Genomic DNA, 13,855 nt, shown 5'->3' with positions numbered 1-13,855 from the left:
CCGCTGCTGCGCCCGGTGCAACGGCTGGCAGTACCGCAGCTGCTTCCGGAACTGCTACCGGCTTTGGTGCCGCTGCTGCACCATCTGGGTTAGGCTTCCCAACCCAACCCGCAAGCGGAACGGCAGGCTTGACTGCGTTTGGCGCTGCGTCCAGTGCAGCCGCTTCCAGGGAGGGGCCGCGTAAGAAGGGCCGTGCGTGATTCATCATTGCTGATAGAAGGATAGCTGTTTCCACTCCGATTTTTCTCTCTAAAGGAGCACTCTATAACTGAAATATTCCTCCCCAAACAGTTTTTTCCTTTTCTTCTTTCTCTCTTGCCGTTGCTGTTTTCTCTGCGGCGCTGTACTCTTAACTGCTTTGTTTCCTTTTCTTTCCTTTCCGCTTGTTTTGCTATGATTATGATTATTAATTACTGTAATTTTGGCAGCCGTTTTTCACGGCGGAACGAATATGGTGCGCGGGGTCCTTTCCCACAGTCGACTGTGGAGGCAAGGAACCGGCAGCTTGACAGTGAAGAGTCTTAACCGATTTGACGATAGTGTCCCAATCGCTGTCCTGCTCTCACCGCCGCCAACACTTCCGACGAGTGCGTACAAGACGTCTCGTCGCTCAGCATACTCCGTGCTGCGGAGCCGAAACACACCCCCTACTGCCTGCGCGCAGAACTTGCTCTCCTCGCCAGATACCACAGCCACGACAGGTATAAAAAGTTGCTGCTGTGCGGCGCTGCTGTACCACGTGGCGGAGCAGTCGGGTCCTACCGCAGAGAAGCCAGATCGTGAGCGAGACGACTTCGTTTTTGCTTTGAAACTCGCCTCTGAAGAGCAGTCACTGCGCGACTTGCTTGGTGAGGAGAGGTATGCAATGTTAGTTGGGCCCGCACTGACACAGGCACAGCAGGTGGGTCTCTGCCAGGACCTTCCGCAGCTGGGCGAGGGCGGTGGCACGTGGGTGGCACGAATGCTACTTACACCGGAGGAGGACAATCGTGTCAAATGGTTGTTTGAGGACGAGACACCCACGTCCGCCACATTTGCACGTGTACCGTCGTTCAAGGCAATGTACGTTGCGTACCATGCCGGAAGAGAGGAGCGGCTCGACTTGCGACAATTCGAGGCCATTGAGGATCGCATGAGAGAGAACCGAATAGAATGGGATATGTCTGACGCCGCCGTTGCCTGTTCGTTTTCGATGAAACATGAGAAACTTCGACCATACCTTTGCCATGTGGTGCAGCACACACTGCTGGGGAATGGAGAGCCGTCTGCCGAGACGAACGCTGTGAAGAAGCCTGTTGCGACGTTGCGGCATGTGCTGGGGGGCATGCTTCTCCTGCAGTGCCTTAGACAATTGAAACGTGAAGCACAGGAGGCCGATGGCCACACGGCGCACCCTCCCACTTACTTGTTTGCAGCTGTCACGCAGCTGCTCGAACTTGCCGCTGCACTGCCGTCAGATGAGGTGGCTGATGTTGTTGGTATTCTAGCCAAGCTTTGTCGAGAGAGCGCCTTGTCATTTGCTGACAGTTGCGTTGTTCCCACGGAGAGCCTGCAGCTACCGGACTTTACGTTGTGGCTGCTGAAGGAGGCGCCCGATACCGCCGCGTGTCACCATCACTTCCGCCGCATGGTGTTGCGCAGCCAGGCGGAGGCACTCGCGTTGCTGGAAAAGAGCGGCCTCTTATTGACGCGTTCTATTGATCTTCGCGTGGTGGTGACTCTCCTGCTGCCGCTGCTCGATGGTAGCGGGCATGAGGAGTTTTTCTTCCTCGTTATCCGTGAGGTACTGACAGGGCTGGAGGAGAGTCTCCGTCGCGATGTGCACTGTTTCACCGCGGAGGACATGCGTCTGATTGCTGTGCTTGGCACACGCCTCTTTGAGGTGCAGCAGCAAGGGGATTCTTTTGTGCACCACAGTAGCGGCAGCTTCGACGCCACCGCACGCGGTCAGCTGGAAGAACTGCAGGTGATGGACGGCAGTCCCTGGGCGCTGGTGGCGCTGTCCTACAACTACCTCAAGGAGATCGTGAGGGCGCTCGCCCGGGACCACCGGAAGCTGCAGGAGCAGGTGCAGGCGCAGATGCGCAATATTGTGGAGGCTGTGACAGCTGATGTGCCGGGTGGTAATGAAGGGCAGCCGCTGCCACCACCCCGGGCGGACAAGAAGGATGATTCTTTTAAAAAGGCCCCAATGACCTCCAACTTCGACAAGAAGAAGGAGGGTGAGGAGAAAAAGGATGAGGCAAAGGANGGCAATGCGGCCACCCCCACTACTGCCCCCTTGAACAGCAGTAGCATCAACGACAGCAACATCGATACTGGCGGAAGGAGCAGAGCAAGCAGCAGCAGCAGCGGTCAGGGCGCGTCGCGGTTGCGGCTGTCAACACCGCCCTCTTTGCGGGAACGTTTTGTCGTGTTCATTGAGGAGTTGGTGAAGGCTTTGGTAGACGAAACGGGAACACAGCACCAGAAAGGCAGGGTTGTCAGCAAAGAGCTGTTTGACTTTGTGAACTATCATGTGCCTATTCCAAATATTCATGATGAATACCGTCGCAAGATATTCCTCCTTGTTAACGTCGTTTCCGAAAAGAGTCCTGCGACTAATAAGGGCACCAACAAGGATAACAACGAAAACGGCGGCGGTGCAGCGATAGACCCCAATGATGAGATTCCAGCGGAGTTACGGCTACTCGTGACGTCCCTACCGCTCACACTCTCACCGTGGGCGGGTGTTATGATTCTGCGTGAGGTTCTGAGCGAGTCCGCGGGAAACAACCCTAGATACATGTATGTGCTCAACGCAGCAATTGACCTGCAACTACCCATCTCTACAACACGCTCACGCATCGCGACGACGCTCAACATGTGGCAGTTTCTCAGCTCACAGGCGGATAAGCTCACTGTAAAAGAACAGCTGGCGATGAAGCAACGCTGCGTCTTCAATTTACCTCTTTCTTACGTGATGTCGTCATATTGGTCTCTCCTGACGTGGCTGTCGTTGCTGGCGATAATCGGGCTGAATGTTGTGGGCCTAGACTTCGAGTCGCAATACGTTGCCACACGCCTCTTTGAGGAATTTGGACCACCAGATGATGTCCTTGCACCGGCACCGGATCTGTGGAATAAGGACGGGGCGGAGGAGCTCACTTCCATCTACCTGGAAAACCCTGAGCTGAGCAGCAGCAGCACACATCACCCGAAACGGCACCGCAGCTCATCGGAGCTGCTGCTGTCTTCCGCGTCGTACCTTTTCCTCGGCACCGATGACCAGCGCCGGCCCATGACAGTTATACCGATCAGAAGCGACGAGTCTCTCACCGCTACTGAGCGTGCGGCGGAGGAGTACAGCTGCGCCTCCGCCGTGCTGCGGGAGTTATCACTGCAGCTACACTTCCCATTCTACCTTTCAATCGAGCAGCAGCTCCCGGTGGAGCTTATTATCGCTCGTGTGGCGGAGCGTATCCGACGCGTCTCCTTCGACAACGCATGGTTCGTCAGTCGCGTCATCTTTCGGACGTTCCCGCTGGGGCGGTACCACACTGAGTACGGTCTGGTTGCACACACCTGCGCACAGGCGAACCTCACGCGCCGCCGCATGACGTTCCTGCTCTACTTCCACCAGGGTGCGCCGCTGCCTCCGCAGCTGTTTGTCCGCCTCCGCTCGAGTGTTCTGGCGCAGAACGGCAACCTCGTCGTGGTGGCGCACGAGGAAAGCCTGCAGAAAGGCGGCACCACCGCCGACACTTTCCGTGAACTTGGCGAGAGCGGCGCGGTGCGCTGCATTCCGTACAGTAAGCAGTGGGCAATGTCTGCAGAAGGGAGCACTGAGGTGACGACGAAGTTCGGCCCGGAACTGCCCACGGCGGTCGAAAAGTTCCGCGTGTTTGCGGCCAAGATCTGGGGCGACGTGGCTGCGAAGGCGTGCTGGATTGGGCAGAAGCACTGCGAGCATCTTTCCGGCCGGCGAGGCATGTCCGAGGTGTTTTCTTCAAAAGCGCCGGCCGGGGCTTCTGCTGCTGCTGCGATCCCCCTGGACTGGATTGCTGCGCAGAGCGAGTTGGCGGGTGGAGATCCGTTCCGTCGGTTTTTGTAGGGTGTTTCAGGGGGCAGTGTAGTGGCCCACCGCGTGTGTGTGTGTGTGTGTGTGTAGCGGTGTACAAGCTGCACACACTCTGAACACGCGTGTATTTGCACAGTGTCTGTACGCATGCAACTCAACTCTCTCTCTCTTCTCTGTAGCAGCGGTCTCTGGAGGGGAAAAAAAAAGAACAAACAAAGGGTATAGAACCAACGAAAGGAACGAAAGAAAAGGCGTATCCAAGTTTGAAGGACAACAAGCACCAACACCACCAACAGCCAAAGTATCCCAAGCAAAATGTGTGGACTGTGCTGCTTCTGCGTCTCGACCTCGACACTCGGCGTTGTGGAGAGCTGCGGCAAGTTCAGCCACCTTGCGGACCCCGGCTGCCGGTGCCTCATACCGTGCGTGGAGACTGTGCGGGGCGTCGTGCCGCTAAAGCTGCAGTGCGCCTCCGTCAAGGTGGAGACCAAGACAAAGGATAACGCACTGGTTGTTATCACGGCGTGTCTGCATTACCGTGTCCTGCCGGACCGCGCTGCAGACGCCTTCTACCGCTTGTCGAACCCACGCGAGCAGATCGGCAGCTTCACCGCCAACGTGATCCGTGGCGAGGTGCCCAAGTACACACTTGATGAGACGTTCGTCATGTCACGCAACATCAAGCAGGCGGTGGAGGAGGAGCTGAAGGAGCGTCTCAGTCAGTACGGCTTCACCCTCGAGGCAACACTCGTGACACAGATTGAACCGACGCACGACTTGCAGACGGCGATTGCACAGACGCAGCTCAACGCTTACCGCCGCACCGCCGCCGAGCACAAGGCGGAGCTTGATAAGATCGTGCAGATCAAAGCGTCTGAGGCAGACTTCGAGGAGAAGCGGCTCGCCGGTGTTGGCCTTGCGGAAGAGCGGCGCGCCATCATGGAGGGGCTGCAGAGCAGCATCGAGTCCTTCGTTGACGGCGTGCCGGGGGTTGGGGCGCGCGACGTGATGAACCTGCTGCTGATGAACCAGTACTTCGACGCGCTGAAAGACGTTGGCAGCTCGCCCAAGAATCAGGTGGTGCTGCTGCCGCCGGGGGGAAGCCACCCGATGCTGACGGAGATGCTGGCCGCACAGCAGACTAGTAAGTTTATGCGCTGATGAGCAGGTGAAGTGGGGTGGGGGTATTCCTCTTTTTGCCGTTTTTTCGCTGTGATCGCGCTTGTAAGACCCGAAAACGGAATGGGGTGAAATAGTATTGACACGGTGAGGGTGTGCGTGGAGCGAATGAAATAACATCCAAAGAATTGGCCACTGACAGAAATGCCTAATCCGCGCGGCGTATGGTACCTGAATCCGAGCCGTTTACACTTCTTCTGGAAGCTCCCCTATTACTCAAATGCTTATCTTGTTTTCTTTTTTGTTGTATTGCTTCTGGGGGGCCTGTTCTTCCAGCCCTTCTTCAGTTGCGTGCTGTGTGCTTTATAAATAAATACCAAAAAAAAAAATAGAAAAAGAAAGACGATGTCTAAGAGAAAGACGCATGAGAATGTAATAGTGAATTATCGTGTGTGCTTATATATTTCACTTCACGGTTTGCGTCATTGCTGCTGCTGCTGCTGCTTCTTCTGTTTTGGTGGCAGCAGCTCCAATGTAAGCCCGCCCAGTCTTTTTTCTATCCCAAACGTCACGTATAGACGTGCGAGTTATTTAGACCCTTTGACCTCTCAATTTTTATTTCTTTCTCTCTCATTCCTTCTACTGTTGCTGTTGTTGTTGTTCTTGCTGCCGCCTCGCCCCCCGGGCTTTTCTTCGGCGCCCGTTCCTGAAGGAGGCAGTTGCGGATAGGAGACACACAAAAGGCGAAGGATTTGTATTCAGTACACATCCGCACTCACCCACACACACACTCAGAGAAAGACGACCTGAAAGGCGGTTAAGACCCAGACAGACAGACAGACAGACACGCAGAAGACGCAGGGCGAGAACTTATACGTTTTATACACTAACTCGCAGCAAACTAAGTATGGCGACTGTCCAGAGGCTTGCCGAGCGGCTTGAGTCCGACTCACCGCTAACGGAGGAGGAGATTATGTACTGGACGGAGGGGAGCGACGTCATGCGCGCAAGCACATTCTACGGCCGCAACCTGGAGGAGGCGAAGAGCTGCGTACGGAGCATATCCAGTACACTCATCACCAAGTACCTCAATAACCCCAATACGAACGTGGTGCCACTGGATCACAAATCACATATATGCCTCGTTCTGAATAACTTTGCGCTTTACAAACCGGTGCGCAGCTGCATCTATGACGTCTTGGACAAGTTGGAAGGCATCTTCGAGGAATCGATACGGGAGGAAGGCATGCTCCCGTTCAACCCCGACCTTGGGCGCATGACGGAGCATGTCGCGGTGCTGCTGATGCGCGTGACCGGGTACAAACTCAAGGCTGCCAACGTGCTGGAGTTTACAGACGGCAACGCACAGTTCTCTGTGCAGCTGATGCTTGCTATTCTGCTGAAGGAGCCCGCGTACGAGCTTGCACTTCGGTGTAACTGCATTACNGCCATTCTCGGATTTACGCAGCCGCAAGCCTTCTTTGAGTCCTCAAAGGCTTTGGAGGAGAGGTCCTGTGAGGAATTCACGGAAAAGATTGACTCTATGCTGAACTTGATGCTCCGCTTAAAGGCCGTTCAGGTGCTTAGTGATGTCTTGACCGAGCAGCTTGACCACAAGAACGCGGTGACACCGCTGATACACGTGGCGACGTGCAGCTCGATGCGTTGCATCATAAACATCTTCCGCTTCTCATCCACGCGGTCGACGCAGTGGCGGCAGCATGTTCTTCTCTCCACAACATTGCTCGACCATTCGGTGACGCTGTACATGCATCTGCAGTGCGAGGCGCTGCAGAAGGTGTTGGATAGATCAAAGCCCAGCGTCAATGTCGAGATGCTTCGCGGCATGTCGCTGGGCTTCAAGTTTGCCTCCCTTTGCACCTTCCGCATGAACCACCACGCCAGGGAGGCACGTCTCTTCTGCCCTTACCTGCATGACATGCTACAGCTGTCGATCCGTCCCTTAATGCAGGACCCGGCGGTGGCGGGAGTGCTCATGCGCGTGTTCGTGGATATGTTCCACTTCATGGCCAACATAGACGCCCTCGGTGGCGATGGCGATTTCGCACCGGGTGATCTTCTTCCGCAGCTTTGCAGCGAGGAGCTGCTGAAGAGCGTGGAGGCGTTCTTGCAACAAGAGGTGGCGACCGGCGGGATGCAGTGTGTGGAGGCATGGCACAACGCCCTCAGGACGGTGGAGCCGGACACGCTGGTTGAGCGCGACTCCCCGACGTTTGCTGTGCTAGAGAGAATCTTCAGCGACATGGAGGCGCAGCATCGGCTCGCCCCCGGCGGGGGGGCTAGAAGGGGCGAGAAGCGTTTCATCAACGAAATGCCGCTGTCGCACACAAAGCCGGCGGAGGCGAAGATGTCGATTGAGAACGCTGCTGCACCTGTGGACTCGACGCAGCGCATCGGTGTGGTGCGGCAAGACGTCATCTCAGGCTCCGAGCCCGCTCTGCTGTGTGCCCTCACCGGCAACGTTATGAAGAAGCCTGTCGTGTCGCCGTACGGTCACACGTTCGACCAGGAGGCCATTCTCGCGTGGCTGCAGCAGAACGGCTCAGTGTGCCCTATCACCGGCAATGTACTTACCGCAGATGCACTGAAGCCTAACAAGGAGGTGACAGCAATCATCATGAAGCAGGTCATCCAGCAGAGCATGTCCGGGTACAACCAGGAAAACGAGGCGGATCTCTACGACTTCTAGAGAACGCGCCCCAACAACAGCAGCAGCAGCAGCAGCGGCAGGGGAAGGGGGTACACACCCGCGCACGTGCAGTGGTGGAGCTAAAAGCAACAAGGCGGCAGCGTACCCGTGGAAGCTTGTAAAACAACAAGGGCCACACGAAGGGGGCTCGGAGATAACAACTCTTGCAGCCGCTAATGATGAAGAGACGAAGAAAAAAACAAAATGGAGACGGGATGGAAGGAAAAAGGACGAATGAGAGATAAGGAGAAGAGAAATAAATATTAGGTGGGACTTTGCAGTACTTCAAAAAGGAGGAGTCTGTTGTGTGTATGTATCTGTGTGCTCGAGGGAGGGTGCGAATTAAAGCTGAGGGGTGTGAGAGGCGACGAAGATGTGATCGCGACAGGAGAGGAGGCGCGCGGGCGGGAGTGAAGAGGGGCGATGAGGAAGCAATGACGCGTAGGTGTGCATGTGCCGGGGCTCATCACGCAGAACTTGCGTGTGCGTTTCTGTCTCTTTCTCTCCTTCACATCGCTGCCGTTTCTCCTCTTCCTTCTGCATTGTTGAAATGTAGTGTCGCCTACTTACCCAGGCCCGCTTTATGGTCCTCCTTGCGCTTTTCTTGTTGGTGTTTTTTTTTTTTTTGCTCTCACCGTTCTATTGCAGTATGTGCTGTTTACCTTCGCCCGTTTCTCGTCTTTATTGTTTTTTCCCCCTTTTTTTTCTATTTTCGCTATTACAATCACAAGACCAGCAGCCTCACACTCGCGTTGTGTGCATGCCTGCTTGACTCCGCGTCCGTCTGTGTGTGCGTGTGACTCCTCCCGCTTCTGCTTCTGCTGCAGCTGCTGCTGCTGCTGCTGCTGCTGTTCGATCCTCCTCTTCCTCTTCGACCCCATTCATGCAATTCGCGCGGCTGCTGTGCAGTGGTCGGTCGCGGTGGCGACTCACGCACACATATTGCAACAAGAACACAAACAAACAGAAATGACAGATGCGGGCCCCGGCAGCGCGAAGCCGGAGGACATCGTGAAGGCGACGGCGGACGCCACGTCGCGCCTGCGGGACGCCATGGCTGAGGCGCGCAGAGACCCGTCCAAGGAGATCGGCATCTCCGCGGAGGAGCTGCAGCAACGCCGCAAGCTCGCCTCCACGCCGCGCAATTTTGTCAGCGAGCAGACGAGTCGCGCGTTCGAGGTGAAGAGCTCCGCACGGGCGCAGCAGATCATGAACAAGGGCCTCGCCACACGGCAGCGGGAGATGCGCAAGAAGGAGATAGCAGCAAAGATGACTATCTTGCGCAGGATGCAGGTAGGGGTCTTCGTGGCGGGCATGGGCCTGCTGTGGTGGATGGGTGCCGAGTACCTGCTGCCGCAGTACGCCGCGGTGCAGCAGCGGAACCGTGTGCTGCAGCTGCGCCAAGAAATGGCACAGCGCAAGCGGGAGGAGTACGCGAGGCAGCGGAACGAGACGGCGCAGTGACGCCCGCGTAATTTCGAAACAGGAATGAGAGGGGGCCTGCTGCCGCGCAGGTTTGACACGACGTTTGTAGAGCACCATGCTTTCTGTTCTTTTGCGCCTGCGTGCGCTCTCAGAGGCACATTGCCAAACTCTTCCGTTCTCACTCACCTACCTACTCGCTGTTTATTCTTCTTGTTGATTTTGGGGCGCTGCGAAACTCATTGGGACTATAGTTAACACTACAGTTTGCACATTTCTCGCTCGAAGGCAGCATCAACAAACAAAAAAATACCACCACAACCGCAACCTCAAAGAACAGCACCAGTGAGAGAAAGATAATGATGTCCAGGTGGAGTATCGCTCTCCAGGCGCTCTTTATTGCGCTAATCGTGATGGCCGTTGCGACGGCGGATGATTCGCCCCAGAGCCCACAAACCGAAACCAAAAGCACAGAGGCTGCGGCGAAGGAGGGTGCGGCGGCAGAGAAGGGCGCGCCCATTTCCTTTCAGGCAGAGGTAAGCAAGATGCTTGATATCCTCATCAATTCCCTCTACACCAACCGTGCCGTCTTCTTGCGCGAGCTCATCTCGAATGGAAGCGACGCGCTCGACAAAATTCGCATGCTCTACCTCACTGCGCCGAAGGAGCCGGTTAACAAGGACGGTGAGGTGCCGACACTCGACATGCGTGTGTCGATCGACAGCGAGCGCAAGGCCCTCGTGCTGCGCGACGGTGGCATCGGCATGACGCGGGCGGAGCTGGAGGAGCACCTCGGCTCGCTCGGCACCTCCGGGACGAAGCGGTTCGTGGAGCGGCTGCAGGAGTCGAAGGACGCCAACCTCATCGGGCAGTTCGGCGTTGGCTTCTACTCCGCCTTCCTCGTCGCAGACCGCGTGCGCGTGGCGTCGAAGAGCGACGACAGCGACACCCAATGGGTGTGGGAGTCCGCTGGCGACGGGCAGTACTACGTCTACCCCGACGAGCGCGGCAACACGCTGGGGCGCGGCACGGAAATCACGCTCGAGATGAAGCCCGACGCGCTCGAGTTCCTCAACTCCGACAACGTGCGCAAGATCGTGCACCAGTACAGCGAGTTCGTGCACTTCCCCATCTACGCACAGAAGGGCGACACGTGGGAGATCGTGAACGAGAACAAGCCGATATGGACGCGCAAGCCGTCGGAGGTGACGCAGGAGGAGTACTACAAGTTCTACAAGGCCCTCGCACGCGACTATCGCAACCCGATGCACTACTCGCACTTCACTGTGGAGGGCGAGGTGGAGTTTAGCTCCGTCCTCTTCATCCCGGAGGAGGCGTCGCAGGACATCTTCATCAACAACGAGAACACGCGTGACAACATCAAGCTGTATGTACGCCGCATCTTCATCACGGACGAGTTCCGCGAGCTGCTCCCACGCTACCTGAACTTTGTGCGCGGCGTTGTGGACAGCAACGACCTCCCGCTCAACGTCTCGCGTGAGGTGCTGCAGGAGAGCCGGATTCTACGCGTCATTAAGAAGAAGCTCGTGCGCAAGGCCCTTGCGATGATTTCCGAAATCGCCGAGAACGACGCCCGACTCAAGGAGAACCCAGCATCAGCGGCAGAAGGGGAAGGAGATGACACGGCCGCCGAGAAGAAAGCAAAGGAGCCGGTGTACCCGAAGTTCTGGGCGCAGTTCGGCAAACACATCCGCCTCGGCATTCTGGAGGACGCCAACAATCGTGGCCGCCTCGCAAAGCTGTTGCGGTACGTCTCCAGCAAGAGCAACGGCACCCTCGTCAGCCTCCAGGAGTATGTCGACCGCATGAAGCCGCGGCAGAAGGGCATCTACTATCTCACCGGCGACTCCATCAAGAAGATGAAGCAGTCGCCGCACATGGAAGAGGCGCTCCTGCGCGACGTGGAGGTGCTGTTCATGACGGACGCCATCGACGAGTACGTCGTCGGTCAGGTGCAGGACTTCGCGAACAAGAGGCTGTACAATCTCGCCAAGGACAGCGTCCTATTCGAGGAGCAGACGGACAGGGAGAAGGCCATTGAGAAGAAGCGTGGTGAGAAGTATCAGCCGCTCATTGATCGCCTCGCTCGCCTCTTCAAGAGCAGCGACGTGCGTAAGGTGATTCTGACAAAGCGGCAGAGCTCGGAGCCGTTCATTTTGTCCTCGCAGGAGAATGATATGACGCCGCGCATGGTGAGCATCATGAACCAGCAGGCCATCTCCTCCGCGCAGCCGATGCGCTACACACGTGTGTTAGAGATTAACTACCGCCACCCGCTCGTGCAGCAGCTGCTGACGCGCTTCCAGGAGGACGCGAAGGACCAGCTCGCCGTCGACGTGGCGTGGGTCCTCTTCGGCACCGCCAGCATGCAGGCAGAGTTTCCCGTCACAGACCAAGCGCTCTTCGCGAAGCGTATGGGCCGGCTGCTGCGCGGCCGCATGAATCTCACGCTGGACGAAGGACTTCTGCCGCCGGACGATGACGAGTACGACATCTCCGACGTGAAGCCGGAGACGTCCGCCACGGACGAAAGCCTGCTGCTGCCGATCGACAAGGAGGAGGAGGCGGAGGCGCAGGCCGCAGCAGACGCCGGCGACTTGTAGAGAATGAACTCGTTTCGCGTGCGACGGGGCAAACGAGGGGCGGGCGCCCGGCAGCAAGAAAAGAGAAAAAAGGAGTTTTTGTTTCCTCCTCCTTTCTTCTGCCTGCATCTTGCGTGGGCGTCCCAGTGGGAGGCGGCAGCGGCGAGGGAATGGGCGAGGCCTCCCCCCCACCACACACACCAAGAAGGAAAGAGAAGAATAAGACAACAAGAGAAAAAAAAGGGTTGATGTAAGAAAAGGTGAGGAAAAAAAAGAGGGGGACGCGTTGTGCCTTGCTTCTTGTTCTATATATATATATATATATATATATATATATATNTATATGTATGCATTGTGCGCCACACGTTTTTGTTGTTGGAGTAAAGCACTGGCACGCTGTGCGGGGTTATTCTTGCCCATCGTTCTCCCTCTTTTGTTCTCCGCCTTCCGCTGATTATTACTGTTACTCCTATTGGTTACACACACTCGCGAGAAAACGCCCACACGGTTGTGTGTGTGTGTGTGTGTGCTGTCGCCCAACTCTCTGCACAGCGGTCGTACAGCAGCAGAAGTAACAGAGACATGCATGGGCCGCATTTTGTCCCGTCTTACTCTCTTTCACATGCACTCACCAGTGTAGTAGTAAAGTAGCCGGCCTGCACCACACACATACACATACAACCCACAGCCACACACGCAGATCATAGGAGACCACGTGCAATGGCGGCCGCAACAAAAACAGCAGCTGCATCGACAACAGACGAAGCGCAGCTGCCGCGCCGGCTGAAGGCGTCGCTGCTACCTGTCCGCGCAACGCTCGATGCAGGACCCGACTTCTTCCTGGCGTCACGCCACGTCAGCGAGGAGGCGTCGCGGCGGTGCCTCGCCTCACTCTTCTCCCTCGCCTCTTCCCTGCACTCGCCGCAGCTTCCTTACTACAGCAAGTCGCTCGAAACGAGCCGGGCGCGGCATGTGACGCCGGAGCAGGTGTGGGGACAGTTGAACATGCTGCTGCGCCCAGTGCTGCGCCGCCTGCAGGACAACGTGCGGCGCGCGCAGAAGACATTCAGCAGCGCCAGCTACGAACAGCAGCACGCCGGTGCCGTGCGACGCCAGACGAAGCGGCGACGGGATGAAGACAACGATAACAATGAGGAGGGAGGGGACAAGGATGCGCTCTCGACCAAGACGTCAGAGATGAGCGAGAGCGACCTTGACGAGGAGATCGCGCAGCTCCTAGCAGTGCAGCAGCAGCGGCGGCAGCAGGCGAAAAGTGGTTCGAAGGGCGCTGACGGCGACCACGCGTGGCGCTACGCCTTCGGGAAGGGCAATGAGGACGACGACGAGGCGGAGTGGGGCGGCGAGAAGGACGAAGAGGATGGGAATGATGAGGATGATGATGATGACGGGGATAACGCACGCATCCGCCGCAGGCACGCGCGGGCGATGACGGCGGCGGCGGCGAATGGCGACGAGGACGAAGATGATGATGATGATGATGATGGTCAACGCGGTGAGGAAGAGCTGGCGGCGCTGCGGGAAATGTACGGTGAGGACTTCGTGCCGGAGGACGACGACGACGACGGATCCGCGGCAGAGGCGGGCGGTGACGAGGACGACGACCCACAGCTGGAAGAGGACCTCGCGTGGGACGACCCGAGCGCGCCGTTCAACGAGCGCGACGGGCAGTACTGGGGCGGCGACGATGACATCCTTGCCGACGACGGCACCGCGCAGCACGAGCAGCAGCGGCAGCAGGAGGACGATGAGGACGACGCGGAGCTCAACGACCCCAGCTTGACGGAGCTACAGCGGGAGCGGCTGCGCGAGCGGCGACTGGTGTCGCGGCTGGAGCAGGAGCGGCTCTACAATACGCAGTGGGCGATGGCCGGCGAGGCGAGCGGCAACAGCCGCCCACGCGACGCGCTGCTGGACGAGGCG

At 57.3% G+C, this 13,855-nt stretch overlaps 7 protein-coding genes across 7 annotated transcripts in view; all 7 read left to right on the top strand.

The window, feature by feature from the left end:
* DQ04_00731060 (putative nucleoporin (NUP54/57)) overlaps nt 1-93 on the top strand; it is a gene marked incomplete at both ends in the record, with an annotated part of 1,842 nt that extends 1,749 nt beyond the window's left edge. The window contains one exon of the mRNA XM_009309603.1: nt 1-93. This exon is cut by the window's left edge and continues 1,749 nt beyond it. Coding sequence (XP_009307878.1) covers nt 1-93 — 93 coding nt within the window.
* Nucleotides 94-451: 358 nt separating this feature from the next.
* Nucleotides 452-4,093, top strand: DQ04_00731050 (putative dolicholphosphate-mannose synthase; the record flags this gene model as incomplete). Its single annotated transcript, XM_009309602.1, has 1 exon — nt 452-4,093. The coding sequence occupies one exon, from the start codon at nt 452-454 to the stop codon at nt 4,091-4,093; it is 3,642 nt and encodes a 1,213-aa protein (XP_009307877.1).
* Nucleotides 4,094-4,375: 282 nt separating this feature from the next.
* On the top strand, nt 4,376-5,221 carry DQ04_00731040 (hypersensitive-induced reaction protein 1; the record flags this gene model as incomplete). The annotated part of the gene is made up of 1 exon (XM_009309601.1): nt 4,376-5,221. One exon carries the CDS (start codon nt 4,376-4,378, stop codon nt 5,219-5,221), a length of 846 nt encoding a protein of 281 aa, XP_009307876.1.
* An 865-nt stretch (nt 5,222-6,086) lies between these two features.
* DQ04_00731030 (putative U-box domain protein) lies at nt 6,087-7,889 on the top strand (the record flags this gene model as incomplete). The annotated part of the gene is made up of 1 exon (XM_009309600.1): nt 6,087-7,889. One exon carries the CDS (start codon nt 6,087-6,089, stop codon nt 7,887-7,889), a length of 1,803 nt encoding a protein of 600 aa, XP_009307875.1.
* Nucleotides 7,890-8,858: 969 nt separating this feature from the next.
* DQ04_00731020 (hypothetical protein) lies at nt 8,859-9,353 on the top strand (the record flags this gene model as incomplete). Its single annotated transcript, XM_009309599.1, has 1 exon — nt 8,859-9,353. The coding sequence occupies one exon, from the start codon at nt 8,859-8,861 to the stop codon at nt 9,351-9,353; it is 495 nt and encodes a 164-aa protein (XP_009307874.1).
* Nucleotides 9,354-9,670: 317 nt separating this feature from the next.
* Nucleotides 9,671-11,935, top strand: DQ04_00731010 (lipophosphoglycan biosynthetic protein; the record flags this gene model as incomplete). Its single annotated transcript, XM_009309598.1, has 1 exon — nt 9,671-11,935. One exon carries the CDS (start codon nt 9,671-9,673, stop codon nt 11,933-11,935), a length of 2,265 nt encoding a protein of 754 aa, XP_009307873.1.
* Nucleotides 11,936-12,634: 699 nt separating this feature from the next.
* On the top strand, nt 12,635-13,855 carry DQ04_00731000 (putative U3 small nucleolar ribonucleo protein MPP10; the record flags this gene model as incomplete). Its single annotated transcript, XM_009309597.1, has 1 exon — nt 12,635-13,855. A coding segment is annotated over one exon (1,221 nt), but the record flags the coding sequence as incomplete, so codon positions are not given.

This window comes from Trypanosoma grayi, assembly GCF_000691245.1.
Source record: "Trypanosoma grayi strain ANR4 Tgr_73_V1, whole genome shotgun sequence".
Classification (NCBI taxonomy): domain Eukaryota; phylum Euglenozoa; class Kinetoplastea; order Trypanosomatida; family Trypanosomatidae; genus Trypanosoma; species Trypanosoma grayi.
The sequence above is the reverse complement of the archived record's forward strand: the minus strand, read 5'-3'. Positions and strand labels throughout refer to the sequence as shown.